The following is a 19,757-nucleotide window of genomic DNA, read 5'->3' on the forward strand; positions in this document are numbered from 1 at the left end:
GCCAAACCGGAGGGTATGCGGTAGAGGTACGGGTAGCGGTAACGATATTTGTATGAAAAAAATTCCACATCTGAACGTTGATATGTCAGTTTGGAATTTTTTTCATACAAGTACCGTTACCTCTACCCGTACCGCTACCGCATACCCTCCGGTGTGGCCAAGCCTTTAAATTGAAACTAAAGGCTTGGCCACACCGGAGGGTACGCGGTAGCGGTACGGGTAGCGGCAACGATATGATGTGTCAGTTTGGAATTTTTTCCATACAAATACCCGTACCGTTACCTGTACCTCTACCGCGTACCCTCCGGTGTGGCCAAGCCTTTAAGAATTGAAAAATATTAATAAAAAAGAATTAAAATGGCTAGTAAAAATCAAATCCCTCTTTTGGCTTTGATCTGCGTATTTTATTGAGGAACCCGACGACGTAAGCAAAATCATCGTCAACGAACTAATCAGGTATGCGGTAGCGGTACGGGTAGAGGTAACGGTACTTGTATGAAAAAAATTCCAAACTGACATATCAACGTTCAGATGTGGAATTTTTTTCATACAAATATCGTTACCGCTACCCGTACCTCTACCGCATACCCTCCGGTGTGGCCAAGCCTTAAAGAATTGAAAAATATTAATAAAAAAGAATTAAAATGGTTAGTAAAAATCAAATCCCTCTTTTGGCTTTGATCTGCGTATTTTATTGAGGAACCCGACGACGTAAGCAAAATCATCGTCAACGAACTAATCAGTGTTTTTATTTGCAGTCAAATTTATGAATAGGTATTTGTTTACAAATACATACTTACAAAATGTCAAAAACCACGTGATGTTTCTAAAATGTAGTAGTATTTTGTACTAGATTAGTTAATTTCCCCTCATTTTTTGACACTACTATCGTTTAGTTAATCATCTGTGGGAAATCAATTATAAATCCAAATTTAAGCAACGTTGCTTAAAGGCGAATTAAATATTTAAGCAAGCTTAACTAAACAACCATTGAGAACCAATTTAAGCAAATCTAATAAATACGGCTATATAATTTTTTTTTTCATCACAATGGTTCACAGGAACATTCACGGGTGGACAAAAAAAAAATTGTATGGATTAATTTCACGACTTGCTTCACAAGTATGTAATAGGCTTTAAATAAAGAGATTTTTTTGATTTTTGAATTTCGAAAAGAAAACACAAACTTTAAAGTTATCTCATGTGAACCTAGCCTTAGCATTTTCAGAATACATACTTTTTTTCGATTTTAACTCTACTCTACGAACACAACCCACTGCGTTTACACAAAAAAATAATTTCTAGTACCCCAACTCACATGTAGACGGCATTTCGATTTCGCGCAAAATGTCAAGCGTTTCGAACAAATTTAAAAACGGACAAAACAAAAAATAAAACATCACTTCCAAATCCAAATAAAAAAATCATTTTGCTATTTTGTTTTAATTCCAAAACTGTCTTAAATGTTTACCATTTTATTTAGATAACTAATAAGAAATGTTTAAAGTATGAATAACTCAAAAATATTATATTAAATTCCCACTCTAAGTTATTAATTGGTTATTAAAGACAGGAGTACTCGATGTCCAAGGAAAGAAATTCATTCTTAAATTTGGAAAGGAATACTTGGTGGGACGTAAATCCAAAGAATATCTTCATGACATTGAAATTGATGATCCGGTAAGAGTTACTTTTTTTTCAAAATAATAAATAAATTAGATAAACAATATCGTTGTTGTTGTAGTCTGTCGACATCAAACATTCATTAATAGATTTAACACAAACTGCGTCACCTCTTGTCTTCGACGTTTGCTCAAAAAATGGAACTTATATTGACGGTGTGCAGATTCTCAGATTTCATAGTGCTACTCTGTCGGAAACAACAAAACTCCGATTTGGAAATGTTGACACATCTCTGCAATTTTTGGTTGAGGTAAGTGAAAGTGATTTCTCATCATGTAGGTTTATCTTTCTTAATTTAGCAGTTTCTTGCATACTTAGGTCCATATCAAAGTAAATCTCAGGAAACCGATTCTATGTGGGCGGCTACTAAACTTCTAGTACCTCTTTTACAGCAGCTAATAAATTATCTCAGTCGATATTATTTGTTGATATAAAAAAAAAAAGAATAACCAAAAGTTTTGTAGGAGGTAGATTTTTTTTTTTTTTTACATCTAAGCTATTTCCGTAGAAGGCATTCTTATAGCGTTTTCGTTTGGGAGTTCTTAGAAGCGTCCGGGACTGTCCGATCCGGAATGCCAAACGATCAGAGTTAGATACTTTTTTTTTATTCTGAAGTTTGGGTTTCTTTGTATTTGTGAAACATCAAATGCGAACGTCTGATGAAAGTTTTGTTTTGTTTATTTTTTTTTTATTATCATTAAGTTATCTATTTTTGTTTTCTTTCTTCACATTATTTTAATATAGTTTAAAGTTTGTGCATAGTTAAAAATCTTGAAATTGAGAAATGAATAACAAAGAATGACATTTCATTACTTTGACGTCTTAAGTGTTAACATGTGTGCGTGATTCTGGTTTTGATTCTGCCTCAAAATTCGGAATCGATTTTCTCTTCTTTTCAGAATTAGAACTGTCATTGAGTGCCAAACGATCAGTTTCAGAATCGTTCGGGAGAATTCCGGACAGTCCCGGACGACCAAACGAAAACGCTATTAGCGTCCGACCCCCTTAAAGCCTATAATTTTAATTATCAACAATGGTTGACAATTAGGCTGTCCCAACAGTAATGGCCCAAATTAAATATGCTGAAAGACCAACTTAAGGGCTCTCAGACTTTGGTAACTTATTCATCCCAAATCTTTATGGTCTTCGAATAAATGCAGTTCTTGTGAGATTTCTAAAAACCCTACTTTGAACTATGAAGTAGTTTGTTTCTCTTGTCCACAATCTTAAAAAAAAAAAAAAAAAATGCACGACTGGATCGCACGAACTTGGTTGAAGTTGCTAGAATGTTTTTTTTTATAGAAATTTATGTCGAATTCCTTTCAACAAAAAGGACGTGTCGTTAACAATGCGCCGCGCCGAGCATTTTCTACTGAATAAAAAATCAATTTAAAATCGATTCTCTTTTTGAAAGGAATTCGACATTAGTAAATGTAAAATAAAAAAAACACATAAAAATCGTTTTTCAAAGTAATAAAACAACATCTGAAACCAAATTGAGCTCCAAAAGAAGTATGCAATTTAATTTGTTTTATTAAGATGAATTTTTAAATAAAAAAAATTAAATTCAAAATCGTTAGGGCCGTTTAAAAAAAAATTAATTTCTTATCAATAATTGTTTTTGAAAAAAAAAAAAAAAAATTTAAATAAAATTTTGTAGAAATCACTAATCAACATCTTAAACTAAATTTCAAAAATATTCAATGTTCTAAGTTTGATGTCATAGTATTTCTATCGTTATCGTTCAAAAAAAAAGTTCGGTGCACATCCTCAGTATTTGTAGCTCCTTCATGTATAGGTACATTGATCAAAAACTTCGTTGGTTGAATTAATCCTGCTTTTCTTTTTATACGAGGGTTTAGCCCAAGTAAACTTTTCTGAGGATCAAACGAGAATAAATGTTAAATCTCAGGAGCTCGTTTAATATGATTACTAGATACTTGGTATTCCGTTTGGCTGGCAATCTAGTTCCATCTGAAAGTGTCAATGTTATGCTTCTACAGTTTCCTGCCGATCGACTGGCTCGTCCTGTTCGTCAAAGCAACAAGAGTTCTGACTCCATTAACTGAGCAATTATATAGCTTCCAAATATGACCTTAGACTAAAGTACCTCCTTTGTTTGTCAGGGACAAATGCACCTACTTCGGGTTGTGTTTTAAAAGACAGTTTACCCTTTATATTAGAATATGAGGCAAAACGTTTTATGAATAATAAAAAAGCTTATCTTTAATATTTTGTTATCACTATTGACCTGCTTGAAAAGATTTTCAACTTCTCCAGTTATACATACATGTCTTTGTAAAATATATATTAACAGTTCTGGAAATTTAAAACAAGCTGTTCGATTCGTAGTTTAAGGTAAGCCGCTTATGGTCTTAGATATTTCAGTAACATTGCCACTTGCAACTTTAATAATGGTATCATAAGTATTCTGTCATTCAAAGCAGATAGACGTGCAGCGGATAGTTTTAAACACTTAACAAAAACAACCACCAAATCTACTAGCGAAGGGTTTTACCTGCGACGATTTTCAAAAGTTTTATTACCCTGTGGTAATAAAACCCGAAATCATTAGCAGAGTTAAGCTACCTAAGCCAACCCTTAATTAATGTGCGCATGAAAGTTTTTCTTAATATTTCGTGCGAGGATTAAACTAAGTGGTGCCATATAATAATTAAAGTAAAAACAATTAGCAGCAATTAAAAATGGGTGAGCCTTTTAATCTTGAAAGTGCGTTTATTGCCCTGGAAGAACTAATTAAGAGGATCATCAACGACCTGGGTCCTGAACACGGATCGCGAATCAATAAAACCCTAGGAAGTTTTATCACAAGGGATGATCAATTGCAGAAGAACAAAGAAGACAAAGCCGAAGATGAAATGGAAACCGAAAGTGAAGAAAGCTCATCGACACACGCCAACGATGAGGTGCAAACCAGCCAAGATGAACCAGCCAGCGAAGAAGAGGATACTTGTGATTCTGCTTCCAGTTCGGAAATTGATGGTGAATCTCCCCAGCCAGGGCAGAAGAGGCCTAGGAAATCCGGAAAAGGAGCAACTGCAGCCAAAAAACTAATAATCACGGATTTCTACAAGCCATCAACAGCAACAGCCCAGCATTCTCCGAATAAGCAGCCAACATCAGCCAGTCCAAACAAGCCGCCAACAGCACAACAGTCACAAGCTGCAACACAGCCACCAACAGCTAAACAACCAGCAACAGCAAGTACAACTGCCGCCCAGCCAACGCCTCCAATCACCACCACCAAGACAACAGGAATGCCACCAATCTTCTGTTTTTCCGCTAACATCGCGGAAATCAGCAGATTCTGAAAAATAAAAACATCAAGGTGACATTTAAAAACCGGAGCACAAAGACAACCATCATTTCAACTGGGAACCGCCAATCTTTTGAGGACATTAAAAACTTCCTAAAGGCGAGGAAGATCCAATTTAATACCTTTACACCCCGAGAAGATAGGAAGAACCTACTAATGCTGAAAGGACTTCACTTCACACTCGCAGCCATTGAAATAGAAGATGAACTTAGGATCGAGGGTCTCCCAGTCATCAAAGTCACTGAATTCAAGTCCAAAAAGGCACAGGGCAAAGAATTCAACAACTTCGTCGTAGAACTAAGTAAGAGCTGTGACATCGCCGAGGTCTACTCAAAGACATTGATAATGAACCACCGGGTTCATTGGGAGCGTCTTAGGACCAACGACATCGTGCAATGCCGAAACTGCCAACGTTTTGGTCACGTTGCCACAAACTGCGGCCGCCAATATGTTTGCGTTAAGTGCAAAGAAGACCATGAACCAGGACAATGTAGAAGGAAGGAAAACACCGGATCGGATGTATGGTGCGCCAACTGTAAGAAGGAAGGACATCCAGCTAGCTTCAAAGGATGCCCGACACTGAAAGCTAAGCTTACCGAAAGGAATAAGGTGCTGGCGCAGAAAAAGTCTCACCAGGAGTTTGCTGCTAAGTCAGCATGTACCATTACCCGGCCAGCAGTGAGCTATGCAGCAATGGCCCTAAAAGCACAACCACCAAAGGCAGCAACACCCAAGCCAATAGCACCAATGAAGAACCAAACACAACAACGGCAAACCAGGACTCCAGCAAAGAGCATCCCAGTTAAGACAGGGCCAACTAAGCCGACCAAACCAGCATCTACATCAGCACCACCACCGATGAATCTCAACAACGAAGTTGAGCGCCTCTTCGGAAGTGACCTCTTGTCAGTGATGCAGAAAGCCCGGAGTGCCGTTCCGTCTAACTATGGGCTTCTGAGTGATAAAGATAAGTCCGCGGCCTTAGCCACCTTCATCTACACACTATGTCATTAAAGAAGCTCCGCATACTGACGTACAATGTCAATTCATTGTACAGCCTGGAGAAGAGGACATCATTCAACTTGTTCTTGAAGAACAACAGCCCAGACATCGCCCTCATCAGCGAGACCAACGTGACACGGAAAAATAACATTGACATCGTTGGATTTAACACCTTCCGACAGGACAAAGCCGAGAACCGAAGAGGGACTGCAATTTTTGTAAAGAAAAATATAAGCACCAGTGAAACCATCATCAAAGGACTCTCGACCAGTGAAGCTACTGCCGTAATCTTAAACCTAGGAAGAGATGAGACACTCACCATAATAAGCGTGTACTTCAAATGCAATTCCACGGCCAAAAACATCCAGAGCGACTTACAGACCCTCAACGGCACACTCTCGAGAAGCACTTATGGACTCATCGGCGGTGATTTCAATGCTAGACATCACCTTTGGATGGATACAACAATCAACACTGAAGGGAAGGCAATATCCGACTGGTTGGATTTCAACAGTGCCCAACACTCGTTAGTTGTAATTTCTCAACCGAAACCAACCTACCCAAGAACACCTTCAACATTGGACTTCTTCTTAGTAACATCAAATTTTGTGCATATTCATCCAGATTTCTGCAACTTTATCTGTTCAACAGTATCCAGCGACTCGGACCATGAAGCAGTTCAGCTCAGTATTAAGCTTCATCAGCCCATCAACTTAGTGACACAACCAGCGGAACACTTCATCAACTATAGGAGATTGGATATAGACAGGCTGCAGAGAGAGGTTGAACAATCCATCACTTTCCCACCACACAACAGAAATCTCCAGAATGTTGAAATTGATGCTGCTATTGATTCTCTGGAAACGGCAATCACAAGTGCACTGGACAATCAAAAACAGCCGAAGACATCAAAGGACCGCTACCAACATCTTCCAGTACACGTGCAAAATTTATACGCACACAGACAGTGGTTAAGAAAACGCCTCCAAAGGATCCACAAGCGGGACTTAAACACATCAAATGCCAACTACCGGACAGTGTGGAGTGAGCTGCAGTGCACCAACATCATGCTCCGTAACGCCATTCAACACTTCAACAACACACAGTTCCAGAAGAGACTGCAGTCAATAAAGCCCGGACCTGATGCCTTCAAGAATATCAACCGAATTGTTGGACAGAAGTCACCAATGCCGGAAGTTATTAACACCAACAATGGAGAAGCAACAACATCTCAGGAAAAAGCAGAAGCATTTGCAGCCCACTTCGAAGGTAACTTCACACCGAACCCTTCCGCAGACCCAGTCTTCTTACAGGAAATGGAAGCATCCATCCGAACGACCTTAGTACCTAACATCGATGTAGCAACATTCAGCAACACCAATCCCGCAAGTGATCCAGTTGACAGCCCAAACCTGAGCACCCCAGAAGAGATTGCCGAAATAATTAGCCTATCCAAACCTAAGAAATCAGCCGGACCGGATGGCATTTCCAACTTCGTCATTAAGAGGCTCCCGCAGACAATATTAATCTTCTTAACCATTATCCTCAACAACTGCATCAACAACAGCTACTTCCCGCAGAAATGGAAAACTGCAAGAATCGTGGCAATTCCTAAGAAAGGTGCGAGGAACTTTATATCTAATTACAGGCCAATTTCTCTTCTCAACAACCTAAGTAAGCTCTTGGAAGAGCTGACACTGAGGAAGCTCAAGAAGTTTTGCAGCGATTTCAACATTATCCCAGACATGCAGTTCGGCTTTCGGGAGAAGCACTCCACACTGCATCCGCTCATGAAGTTCCACCAAAACATCACCTCAGCTTTGAACAACCATCAAGTTACCGTCGCATGCTTTCTGGATGTCGAGAAAGCATTTGACAGCGTATGGATAGAAGCCCTTATCCATAAACTTCATTTACTAGGCTTCCCTGTAGCACTAATAAAAATCATTTTTTCTTTTCTTTCTTCTAGGAACTTCTTCGTACAAGTGGAGGATAGAAAATCAGCAATGAAGTGCATTAGAGCTGGAGTTGCCCAAGGATCAAAACTTGGTCCCTTCCTCTATAGTATCCTGACGTCAGACCAGCCGCTTGCAAGTGAGTGTGAGAACCTGCTTTACGCTGACGATTCGCTCACATACTACAAGTCCGTCTCGCCAACGATAGCCGCCAGGAAAGTTGAAGCTCACATTCGAAAACTGTATGGGTTCTACAGTAAATGGGGTATCCGGATCAACTCATCCAAATCGGAATTACTGTGCTTTAGACGAACAGGAGGACGAAGCATTCGGTCAGCTGCAAACTGTAGGAGCATCACACTTACACTACCTGATGGTACTAAATTGGCAGCCAAACGCAACGCGAAGTATTTAGGGATCAACTTTAACGAGCTCCTGAGGTTCAACCTTCACTCTAGGTCTGTCCTGAAAAAAGCCAACTACGCCTTCCATCGCCTTCACCCCCTGATGAAGAGAAGAAACGGATTAAGCCAACCAACGAAACTCCTGATCTACAAGCAGCTTCTACGACCTGTCATCAGCTATAGCTTTCCGGTATGGTATACCATTTCCAAGACAGCCATGAAGGAACTTCAAATTTTTGAGAGGAAAATCCTGAGGATCTGCACCGGACTTTACTTCGATCGACAGCGACAAAAATACTACAGCAACGAGCGACTTTACGAGGAAGCAAACATCATAACGTTGGAAAAGTATCTGCTGCAATCTGCAAAGAAACTTGTCGGAAGCATCGCCAACCACCCCAATCAGCTGATGAGAAGCATGAGAACCCAACAACGACATCCCGAACCCAGATACCTTAGTGCTTTGGATATTCTGGATGAGCACATAATCCCAACCGACAACGAGGAAGTAGTTTACTTTTACGCCGATACGCAATCGGCCTACTACCGCGCCTAATTGCCATACCACCCAACCCACCATTATCAATACCACAACTGGACAACCGGGACGGAACACCCCGAGGATAACCTAGTCAGCAGACTTGTAAAATTAAGCCTATTCATGTACTATATTTACATATATTTTATCTTTTATCCATTGTATAAGGTTAGGCCCCATATGTGCCAACAAATTTTAATATCAATCAATGTATCTTATTAGAAATAAGTTAAGCTTAAGTCAATTGTATATAGTATGTTCAATAAAACAAAATTGAATTGAAAAAACATAAGTATTCTGAAAATTGTGAATTTTGAAGAGCAAATATGTATATATTTATGGATTTTTCAATTGATAAATTAAAAAAAAGCAAACAAAATTAAAGGTACCATTTTTGAGTGAAAAATGGAACTGTTACTTAAAATGCGTTCTATATAACCACACCCATATTTATATACTCAATATAATGAATGAATTACGTAATGCACTCCTTATAATGCTTCTGAATTAGAAAACCTTATTCATAAAACGTATGGAACATTGAATAGATACATTATAATCTAATCGCGTTTAGAAGTTGAATAGAGCCTAAATAGGGAAATTTTTAAACCTCCAACAAAGTGTTCATATTTTATTTTATTTTGTTTACAATTTTCAAAATAAAAAAAAAAAATAATAGAAAAAATTGTCATGTCTCCATCGGGACTCGAACTTGGTATTTGGTAACCAAGTCGATCTGGAAAATTGAGCGTGAAACAATGCCTATATGATTATCTTATGCCTAATGGTAAAAAATTTCCCTTTTTTTGAGATTTATTTTTGAAAGAAACTCATTATAGGTATCTATGAATCAATGTTTTTTTATGAATAGGAATTTATGCAAAGTTGTATAGGAACTACAAAAATCCTTTTACAGTGCATAACTATTCACCCCTTTGGTGGATTCTAATAAATAGGGCTAATTTATATTTTTGTAAAAACCTTTGTTTCAATGTACAAAATACTTAAAAAAAGCTTTTTTTCTTTTGTTTTACTTCAAGAGCGACAGTGGATTCCTCGAACAACGATTTAATTCTTCGACGAAGGACACTTCAGATATCATCTGCAATACCCCCGAACAAATTGTTTCATCTGGAAGTCGTTTGAAAAATTCTCTTAAAAGCTCCTTAACTTCAACACCAAATATATCAACTGCCACCAGTACACCAAATGCTTCCAAGTCCATCGATAATTTCTTAATTCCATCATGTTTGCCACGCAGTTCAATAGGTAGCAATACAAGCGCCCGGAGCGCTGACAGTTTCTATATTCCAGAAACCCAACATGTACCAGAAGCCATCACAAGTAAAACGAACAACACCACAGATATTTCTGTTCACAGCAATACATCCAAGAAAAACAGCACAGCTGGAGATGATGATTTCTTTATACCGGAAACCCAAGAAGTCATCAATTTAGCTATTCCACTTCCCAACCATGCAAGGGTAGCTTTTCCCAGTGATGATGTAAATGAAACATTATCTCAGGAAGACAGAATTCCTTCAAGTCAATTTCGCATTTGTACACAAGATTTCAATGGAAGCGATGAAGATCTTAGTAATCATTCAGGTGATATTTTGGCTAATGTACCATTATCGATGATTATTCCACCTATACAACATGCAACGGTCCAAGTTGATGATTTTGTTAAAGATGAAGAGGATGAAATGGATAAGGAAATGTCTGCATTACAGTGGTCCAAGAAAACTGTGGATGACGATGCAGATGGATCTGTTACTCCTGATGACCTATTTGATGTTGTTGGTTCTGTGACTTCTGATTTAATTCAAGTTAAAAGTACGGAAAATGCTGTCTCGCAGGCCAGCACGCCTGACATCTTTGCAAACCCAGAAGAACTTGAAGATGTGGAAAGAACTTCAAATATTGAGAATATGGAAAAAGTAGATAAAGGAAATGTATGGGAAGACAATAAAATCTCCGATGCTGTTGAAAATAACAAAAACCTTGAAATTCTTTCAAAAGAAAGAAATATCAGTGAAGGGGCCGAAAATGATGCAACTACGACAAAAGAGGCGAGCCAAAAAAACCAAACTGTCTCCCCCACAGAAATTGATTATCCACCAACTCAAGCTTTTTTCAAGCCAATTCCCAAGAACAAATCAATAGTAATTCCTGATTTTGAGGCTCCTCCGGTAAGAGAATATAATGGAAGCGAAGATGATAGCGACTTTTTGCCAGAAACGCAAGCTTTTACGCCTCCAACAGCCAAACCTAAACCTGTTGTATCTAATTCACTAGTAAAACCTCAAATATCTCCCGCTTCCAATTCGAACTTCTTGCCAGAAACACAAGTTTTTACTCCACCAACAACCAAACCTAAACCTGTTGTACTTAATGCCTTAGTAAAACCTCAAATTTCTCCAGCTTCTAATACCAATAAGCCAAACAATTCAACAACATTGCCCAATTTGGGGAAAAATCATGTTTTTGCTCTACCCTTCGCTTCTCCAAGACCATCACCAAAACCTCTGGTATCACCAAGACCTCAAGCATTACCAAGACCTCAAGCATCACCAAAACCTAAGGCATCACCAAAACCACAAGAATCACATAAACCTTCTACTTCTGCAGTGCCAGCAGACGAAGACGATCTTCCGCCAACTCAAGTCTTTCTGAAAGAAGACCATGCTCCACTACCAATCATTACAAATGTTTGTTTCTCCTCGACTCTTGTTGACAATGACATGCAATTGTCTGAGAACAGCTTTAAAGCTAAATTTAATAAACTCCTTGACTCTGATGATGATGAAATGGACGAAGTGGTTGCTCCGGAATTGGTTAAACAAATGCGTCTATCGCTGGAAAATCCTGCACAACCAGTTGGATTAATTGAAATTCCACTAACACCAGAAGACACCCCAACAGTGCCTTCAAAGGAAACAGAAAATACTCCAGCAGATAAGAATTCTCCTACTCCTGCGTCGACTCCAGACAATACAAATTTCCGACTTCCAGTTAAGGCACCAAAGACTGGCTCCAAGGCACCGGCAGTTAGTATTGATAATTTTATGCTTACGCCAGACTTTTTAGGTAAAGAGTTTTCAAAGAATTCACAACTGCAGCGGGAAGCCGAAGTAAATTGGCGAAATCTTGTTTTAGAGAAACGTACAAAGGCGCTTTTTGGTGAAGACAAAGATGGTAAATTGATAAATAGTGACTCAGATGAAAGCCAAGATTCGTTTATTGATTTGTTGCCAAACAGAAAAGAAATAAGATCAAAATCTGTGAATAAATCTGAAAATGAAAAGGTTGAACAACCCAAAAAAGTAGAAGAAGAGGCTGTGTGTGGAAGAATAACTCGACGGAAGTCGACATTGCAAACAGATGCTAAACAGGGTGCCAAGAAAACTAATAGTATCACAAAAGAAGAAGATGATAAGAAAGAAATAAAGAGAAGAGGTAGAAAGAAAAAAGAACTACAAACTTCGGAAACAAAAGATCAAAAACCAGAGGCTGCAAAAGCATCAAAAGAATCTAAAATCGATGTGAATGAAAAAATCTCTAAAAAAGAAAAAAAATCAAAATCAGATAAGGAACTTAAAACTGAGAAAGAAAAGAAGGTCGAAAATGATTCCAAAACAGAAAAAAAACCGTCAAGAGTCAAAGATGACAAGGACGCTAAAATTGTAAAGAACTCAGCGGTCGCTGAAAATTCTAGTGTTTCCAGAAATTCGAGTTCCATGAAAGATTGCAGTTTAGCCAAATCGAATTCAGTTAAAGAAGACAAACTTTCAGAAAAACCCAGTTTCACAAAAGAGTCAAGTTCCAATAAAAATTCAAGTGCCATTAAACATCACAATGAAGTAAAACCATCACCTACAGTCTCTAGAGACTCTAGTTTAACTCGTTCAACTAGTACCACAAGTGTTAACACATCGAAAGAACTAAAAGAAAAAATCGAATCATCGAAGAAACCATCGAATGAGAGAACAACACGAACACGACGAAAAGTTGAAGAACCAATCAAAGTTGAAGAGAAATCAAGTAAATCAAAAGCTGTTAAACGAAATGCTGAAGTCACAAAGACTTCAAGTAAAGCTTCAAAAATTAATAAACTAGATGAGATTGATGTTATGAGTAAAAGTAAGCAAGCTGATGATAAACCTTCACCTCGAATAACTCGACTTAGAAGCAATGCAGATTTGAAAGCTGAAGAAAAAAAAGTCACTTTAAACAATAATCGAGAGAAAAGGGAAACAATGAAGAAAGATGCAGTAAAAAAAGAAGCAGCTAAAAATGATGCATTGAAAAAAGACGGTATGTTGAATTAATATTCCTTTAAATAGCTTATTTATTCGTAGTATACATAGTTTTAAGACACTTCAACTGTCTTGGCTGACAGTCTGTTAAGTCGACAAGTCTACTTATAACTTCATTCCTGGTTGAAACTTTAAATTACTTATCCGAATGATGCTTTTTTTATTTCATATTTTGTCTGGGAATCGGCTTTAGATTGCCCAATAGTTTATTTGAATAAAATATATTGATTGACATTGAGTATTATGAATTTTTAAAGCAATTAAAAGACTAAACCATCCATTTTCATTTTTTTCCCAACATCTTCAGCGGTTTTAACTTTATTAGACCTTGAATACAATTACAATTACTTTTCTATTGTTTTTTCTCTTAAATTAATAACTTACTTTTGTCGTCAAATTTTATTTTTTAAATACATATATTTTTATCGAGTGTCAAATTTTGTTTTAATTTTTTTGAATAAATTAACATAAATTGCACTATTTAATTGAACACGGAAAAACAATTATAAATAAATTATTTGAAAAGACAGAACAGAAACTTAAAACCAATTATCACAGACTAAACTTATTTTATCACAGTGTTATAATTTCAACTTTATGTTTTCTTTGTCCTCTTTGAAATTTATTTCCCTTCCCGAATTTTGCTGAAAAATATTTTTCTCGAAAAAAATCATATCCTTGTTAGCTTAAGAGTTTACACGAAGAACCACTTTAAATAAATGACACGTAAACTTCTCTTTGAATTATGTATGTACGTACATTTTTACAGAATCTACGAAAAAGGAATCTGCTATAAACAATAACCGAACAAATGAAAGCTTAATTGACTTGACAGACTCTGATGTAGAAGACAAAACCATCGTGAAAAAACCCTCAAGGAAGAGAAAAAGTCAAGAAGAATATAATTACAAGGGGCGCATATCGGAAATAAGTGGATCTCAGAGTTCTGTCAATAGTTCGGATTCAGATAGAACACTTCGAAGAAAGAAAAAAATGAAAATTGCCATGACATCAAGCTCTCCAGCAACTAGAGAAGCTCTAATTCGATATTCTGGAAGTAAGTTTTGTTTCCTTTTACATTTTTAAAGATAAATTCAATAATATTTTATTTCTCTTCCATTTCAAGGAGTTTGGGACTACACCGAAGATCCAAAAGAGTGTGATGTTTTAATTGTAGAAGTAGGCAATCGAACATACAAACTATTGGTTGCAATTGCTCGAGGTGTACCTGTTGTTAAAGTTGATTGGTTAAAAGAAGTCATTAGTCTGAGATCCACAGATGTGTCATTCGACAAATATCTATTTGACGAACCAAATTTTCAAAAACGTCATAAATTCCTTATGCGAGATGTTCTTCAATTGGCAAGGACTGTTGCTCTCTTTAAAGATTTGAATTTTATGATGACACCGAATATAGTTCCGCAACCTGATGAAATGAAAGGTAAGAAACAACTAATGAAAAAAAAAAAAACAAAAACTATCAAAAAAAAAAAAAAAAAATATTTACAGATATTATAACTTGCGCTGGAGGAACAGTCCTGACTAACATTCCTACTGGCAAAAATGATCAACCATTTTATTTGGTGTCTGAAAAAACTGATAGTCAACTTTGGTACCGATATCGACGTGCTAGTCAGAATGTTAAGGTGGTAACGGCCACAAGTTTGATGGCGGCTGTGATGCAGCAATCTTTGGATCCCCTCATTGAAAGCATTCGCTGAGAAAAAAAAGATTGCCTGCGTTTTTAAACTTCGTTTTGTATTATTTTTTATTAACCTGTTTATCTGTTATTTTAAGTTTTTTTTTCATGTTTAAAAAAAGTAAAAATTTACCGAAAAGTACAAAAAACATCAAATATTGAATTTTGGTACCAATGACAAAGTTGGGCTTCGGTGGACCAAATTTATATGTGTCTGTTGTAATCCTTTAGGTTGATTCCACAGACGAAGAATAAGTACTTTTAACAAGCTTAGATTTCTCAGAAGCAACCGTTCTTGATTATCTGCTTGAAGGCAAAGTGACGGACCCAAAAGTGCATCAGTTATTCTTTGCTGACGATGGAGCCATCATAAGTGAAGACCCGATATCCCTGCAACGAGCACTTGATGTATGGGTGGATGTTCTAGAAGGTAGTGGGTACCGCATAAGCGCGAAAAAGACAGAATACCTATGCTGCCCATTTTCTGATCCACACAGGCCTATTCCTGACATTTATTTGAATGGTGTAGTGCTTCCCAAGTGTGAAAAGTTTAAATATCTGGGGTCTATGATAAATAACAAAGGTACTTGTGATGACGATATCAATCATCGCGTAAGCGTAGGGTGGATGAAGTGTCGGGAAAATTCTGCTATCTTCTGTGATCGAAAAATGCCCCCTAAGCTGAAAGGAAGACTCTACACCGCAGTTGTGCGTCCAGCACTCACATACGGTTCACAATGTTGGACAATGTACAAAAAGTATGAGAGTAAGTTAACGACAGCTGAGATGAAGATGCTTCGTATGACAGCATGAGTAACAAAGCTTGATAGAATTAGAAGTACGAAGATCCGAGGAAGCCTTCATGTTAAAAACACCATCTCCCAAAAAATTGAACACGACCGACTCAGTTGGTATTGCCATGTTCAAAGGAGAGATCCTGAGAACCCCGTCAAAAAAGCATTATCATACAACGTTCCAACACGAAATAAAAAGAAAGGTAGGCCTAAAAACTCCTGGTACAAGCAAATGCAAAAACACCATCATTCGGTTGGCCTTAGAAATGGAACAATACAAAACCGGGAGGCTTGCCGCCGATTTCTGAGGTCAACCCGGCGAACCCCACAGGCGGATCACTAGTGTGAAGCAGATACGTGGGATAGTTATGATCCCCTCGACATCGAGATCATAACAGCGCCGAGAAAAAGGAAGAAGAAGAAGATTTCTCAGAAGCAAACTAAAATTGAACAACGAATTTTCGGATCTGCGTTCGCTGTCCTATGCGATACATTATTTTGAAATTCGATCAATTATATTTGTGTGGTCATAAAGACATCAGACATCGGAATTGTAAAATTAATTACTGTGTTGGGATGAGCATCCACCAGTCAGATGTACATCTATAAATAAAGAGAGGGACACTTTAGAACACGCAAAATGAAAAACTAACTGTCGATTCCTACCATAATCCTTCAATTCTATTAAAAAGTTAAAAAATATACACAAGAATACCAGACCAGAATAGAAAACTGATGTGAAGAAATCCGGAATATGGAAGGATATGGAAAGAAAATGATGGCAAGCAACAATTTTCTATAGGGCTGAAAATTCTATTCTACGAGTATTTGAACGATGACGATCAAAATATTCCTCTACCCGACTTACAGTATATTGAAAACAGCGATATGAACACTCAAGTGGCATAAGTGTCTAGAATCTTTTGCCAAAGATATAATCGGCCGTTTGATGTCTATGGCAAGGCAATGTAGAATCATCTTACCTTTTTATATAGCCCTTGCAGCAATTGGCAGGAATTTTTAAGTAAACAGTTAACACAATTGTCTGAATTTTTCAAATTAATCGGTAGAAAGAAACAAACCGTGAATGTTGCATTTGTAAAGCCCAGTTTCAAAGAACCAATGCTTTATTCATTACGACATCGCTGTATGGAGCGGAAGCATGGAAATCCATCCCTTTCAGTTTCTTTGAAAGAAAGATTTTTCGAATAATGTTTGGTCCAGTGTACATCATTGCAGATTGGACAAAGATTAAACCAGGAGCTATGGTGGTTATAAATTGGACTCCGTAAGTTGATAACGACCTCAACTAACTTGATGTATGCATTGAAGACACGAGAGGTGATAGTGTTTTGTGTACTTAATGATTCGATTTTGAATTTCCTCACTGATTCTAGGAACAGTTCGTTCGGGAAGGCAAAAACTTTGTATGAAAGTGTCTTATGCAACAAGAATTCACTTCAGAGGTAAAATTAAGACTTCTTGGATGTAGTCTATGGAATGAAACCTTCAAATGTTCGTGAACACTTAAAAATAAAAAAAAAAACTTCTCATCAAGTCGTGTACCTAATCCTGACTTTTATATCAGAACGGACCGGGAATTTATTTTGATTATCTATTATTCAAAGACAAAAGTCGGCAATGCATCAATTCCATTGCGGGTTAATTGATGCCGTGAAACCTGCTTACACAGGCAGATAGTAAATAGGTTGAAGACACACTGGAGAAGAGTCAGAGGCCACAATTGATATTGAAGGTCTGAAAAACTAAATAAGTAAGTAAATGCATTTTTTCTCGAATCTTTTTTTATTTACATAAACAACAAACTTGTTAAAGTGTAAATCCTAAACTGCTGACACAACAGTCAGCACATGAAAACAAAAACATTTTCTCAAATTAAAAGAAATTACATAAGAACAAAAAATAATTATAAGTGATTGGTACCTATTATTCAAAAACCTAATGCACAAAATTAATTTCGAAATATTATTAATCATAAGGATAACAACTACATCCACCCTCTGATTCCCCAGTGCATCCATCTACTGAATAACAATTCTCATTGAAAATCATAATTGCATCATCCGTTGGAGTACTTAAAGGCAGATCTTTCTCTCCGAACCTTAAAACTCTGAAAAACAAAATGAAGCAATACAATTTTCTTCTTCACATTTAGTCTATTTGTGTTTCAAATCTTACCCCGTATTTGCCCAGTTGATGTGCATATCAAGTAATTTCCCAGAGAATTTTTTATCTTTGTCTGAAAATTCTTTTTGCTTTAGATTCTTTTTTGGAATTATAAAAATTGTGTCAGCTGAATGATCAGCGCCTTAAAAACAAAAAAAAAACACAGTCAGACAATCAGTCGCCATTACAAAGTCAATGAAATCCCATACTCACCAAAACTGATGTCATTTCTTTGGGAAATCAAGTTTCCAACACCGTATTTATGTGGATATTTGTAAAAGTAAGCATAAACCCTACCCGGTCCGTACTTTCGGTGTAAAAGTATCGATTTCTTGATTTCATCGTTGAATAAAGCGTCAGTGTACATATTTTCTAAAAGTCGATAGTTTTCCACAGAAAATTTGTTTTTACCCAAAAATTTGTCCTTTAAAAACTTGGAATATTTAACACGTTCCTCTGCCTTCATAGATCGATTGAAAAACATCAATATAGGTGCCATTTCGTCCCAATGATTATTTAACATTTCTATCTCAGCGACACCATCTTTATTAAGACGTAGAAATGCAGCCGAATTGTAAGTACCTTCTCGTTCAGTATAACCGACGAACCATGTTAAATTAGCAGCCTGTCCGTTGCGCATTATCTCGTCAGGATGTTGTGTAATAAACGGATTTTCACTATCTGACGACTCGACAACAGGTACAAAAACCGTAAATGGATTATTTTCATAGTATTTCAAGGCAAACATGGACTGCCGCAGTTCGTCTATGGTTTTTCCTTGAAAACAAGCCTTCATTGACTCTGAAGAATCACTTGGGCAATTGAGCAAATTGGCATATGTTTTGCTGAGCCATTTGGGATCAGGTTCTAGGCCCCATGGATTAGTCGCTGCACCATTGTGTGATTCCACTGCATTTACATATTTTTCTGTGGATTTGTGCAAAAGATGCATATGTGTACAAGCGCCACCTGCTGAAACTCCGGCAAGTAGAATATTGTTGTCATCACCGCAGAAATTCTTAATATTAGCTTTTACCCACATGATTGCGAGTTGTTGATCTTTTAAACCATTGTTTCCAGAGATCACTTTGTCCCCAGTACTAAGGAAACCTAAAGGTCCTAAACGATAACCCATTGTGACAATGACTATTCCACGATTTAATATCATTGATATTTCGACATTGTCTGGAGAACCACCAGCATAAGCTCCAGGATGGATTTGTATTCGTACTGGATAAAGTTTTTCACAACTAATATCTGGAGTGGCTACATGCAAGTAGAGACAATCTTCATTGCCTTGGGTTTCCATGTCTTTCTCAAAGTTAATGCACTTGATTATTGGTTGGGTACCGTCCAATTCTTTATCCCAGTTTTGTTTATATGGTATGGGTGGTTCGAATCTGTGTTTGCCAACTGGAGGTTCTGCGAAAGGAATGTTGTGAAATTTATAATTCCCATCTGCGTGGATTCCACGAATTTTTCCGAAAGGAAGTGTAACGACAGGTTCGCTCTCGGAAAAACATTTGGAAATTAGAACCAAAAAATTGAACAAGGAAAATCCTGCCCTGTGAATTTCCATCGAAATCAAAACTGCACACTGTGTTGTTATTAGCACTCTTATCAATATTTTAAATAATTTTCACGAACTGAAATTGTATGTAGCTGTTAACGGCCTTATATTTGAATGTTCGCGTGTTGGATCAATGGAAATTTGAATGCAGATCTGATTTTAAACGTTTGCAATTTGCTTTTTTCCCGAACATGCAATCAAAACTAATTTCGTTTATTTTTTGTATTCAAATGGTTTGAAATAACGTTTCCCGTGTCAAATTTAAAATA

General features: G+C 37.1%; 2 protein-coding genes and 1 long non-coding RNA gene across 3 annotated transcripts; 2 read left to right on the plus strand and 1 right to left on the minus strand.

Annotated features, from left to right (window-relative positions):
- The first annotated feature begins 1,336 nt into the window (after positions 1 to 1,336).
- On the plus strand, positions 1,337 to 15,093 carry LOC129911752 (nucleolar protein dao-5). The gene is made up of 7 exons (XM_055989658.1): positions 1,337 to 1,506; positions 1,570 to 1,680; positions 1,745 to 1,933; positions 9,960 to 13,236; positions 14,008 to 14,295; positions 14,365 to 14,679; positions 14,748 to 15,093. The coding sequence occupies exons 1-7, from the start codon at positions 1,498 to 1,500 to the stop codon at positions 14,957 to 14,959; spliced, it is 4,401 nt and encodes a 1,466-aa protein (XP_055845633.1). The 5' UTR covers positions 1,337 to 1,497; the 3' UTR covers positions 14,960 to 15,093.
- A 1,738-nt stretch (positions 15,094 to 16,831) lies between these two features.
- LOC129911772 (uncharacterized) lies at positions 16,832 to 18,061 on the plus strand. The gene is made up of 2 exons (XR_008771699.1): positions 16,832 to 17,072; positions 17,129 to 18,061. It is a non-coding gene; the product is annotated as an uncharacterized LOC129911772 (long non-coding RNA).
- On the minus strand, positions 17,661 to 19,567 carry LOC129911759 (esterase-5B-like). Its single transcript, XM_055989669.1, has 3 exons — positions 18,132 to 19,567; positions 17,931 to 18,060; positions 17,661 to 17,862 (listed from the first exon to the last, which is right to left on the minus strand). The coding sequence occupies exons 1-3, from the start codon at positions 19,495 to 19,497 to the stop codon at positions 17,721 to 17,723; spliced, it is 1,638 nt and encodes a 545-aa protein (XP_055845644.1). The 5' UTR covers positions 19,498 to 19,567; the 3' UTR covers positions 17,661 to 17,720.
- Positions 19,568 to 19,757: the final 190 nt, after the last annotated feature.

Source organism: Episyrphus balteatus, chromosome 2 (genome assembly GCF_945859705.1).
Source record: "Episyrphus balteatus chromosome 2, idEpiBalt1.1, whole genome shotgun sequence".
In the NCBI taxonomy this organism is placed as follows: Eukaryota; Metazoa; Arthropoda; class Insecta; order Diptera; family Syrphidae; genus Episyrphus; species Episyrphus balteatus.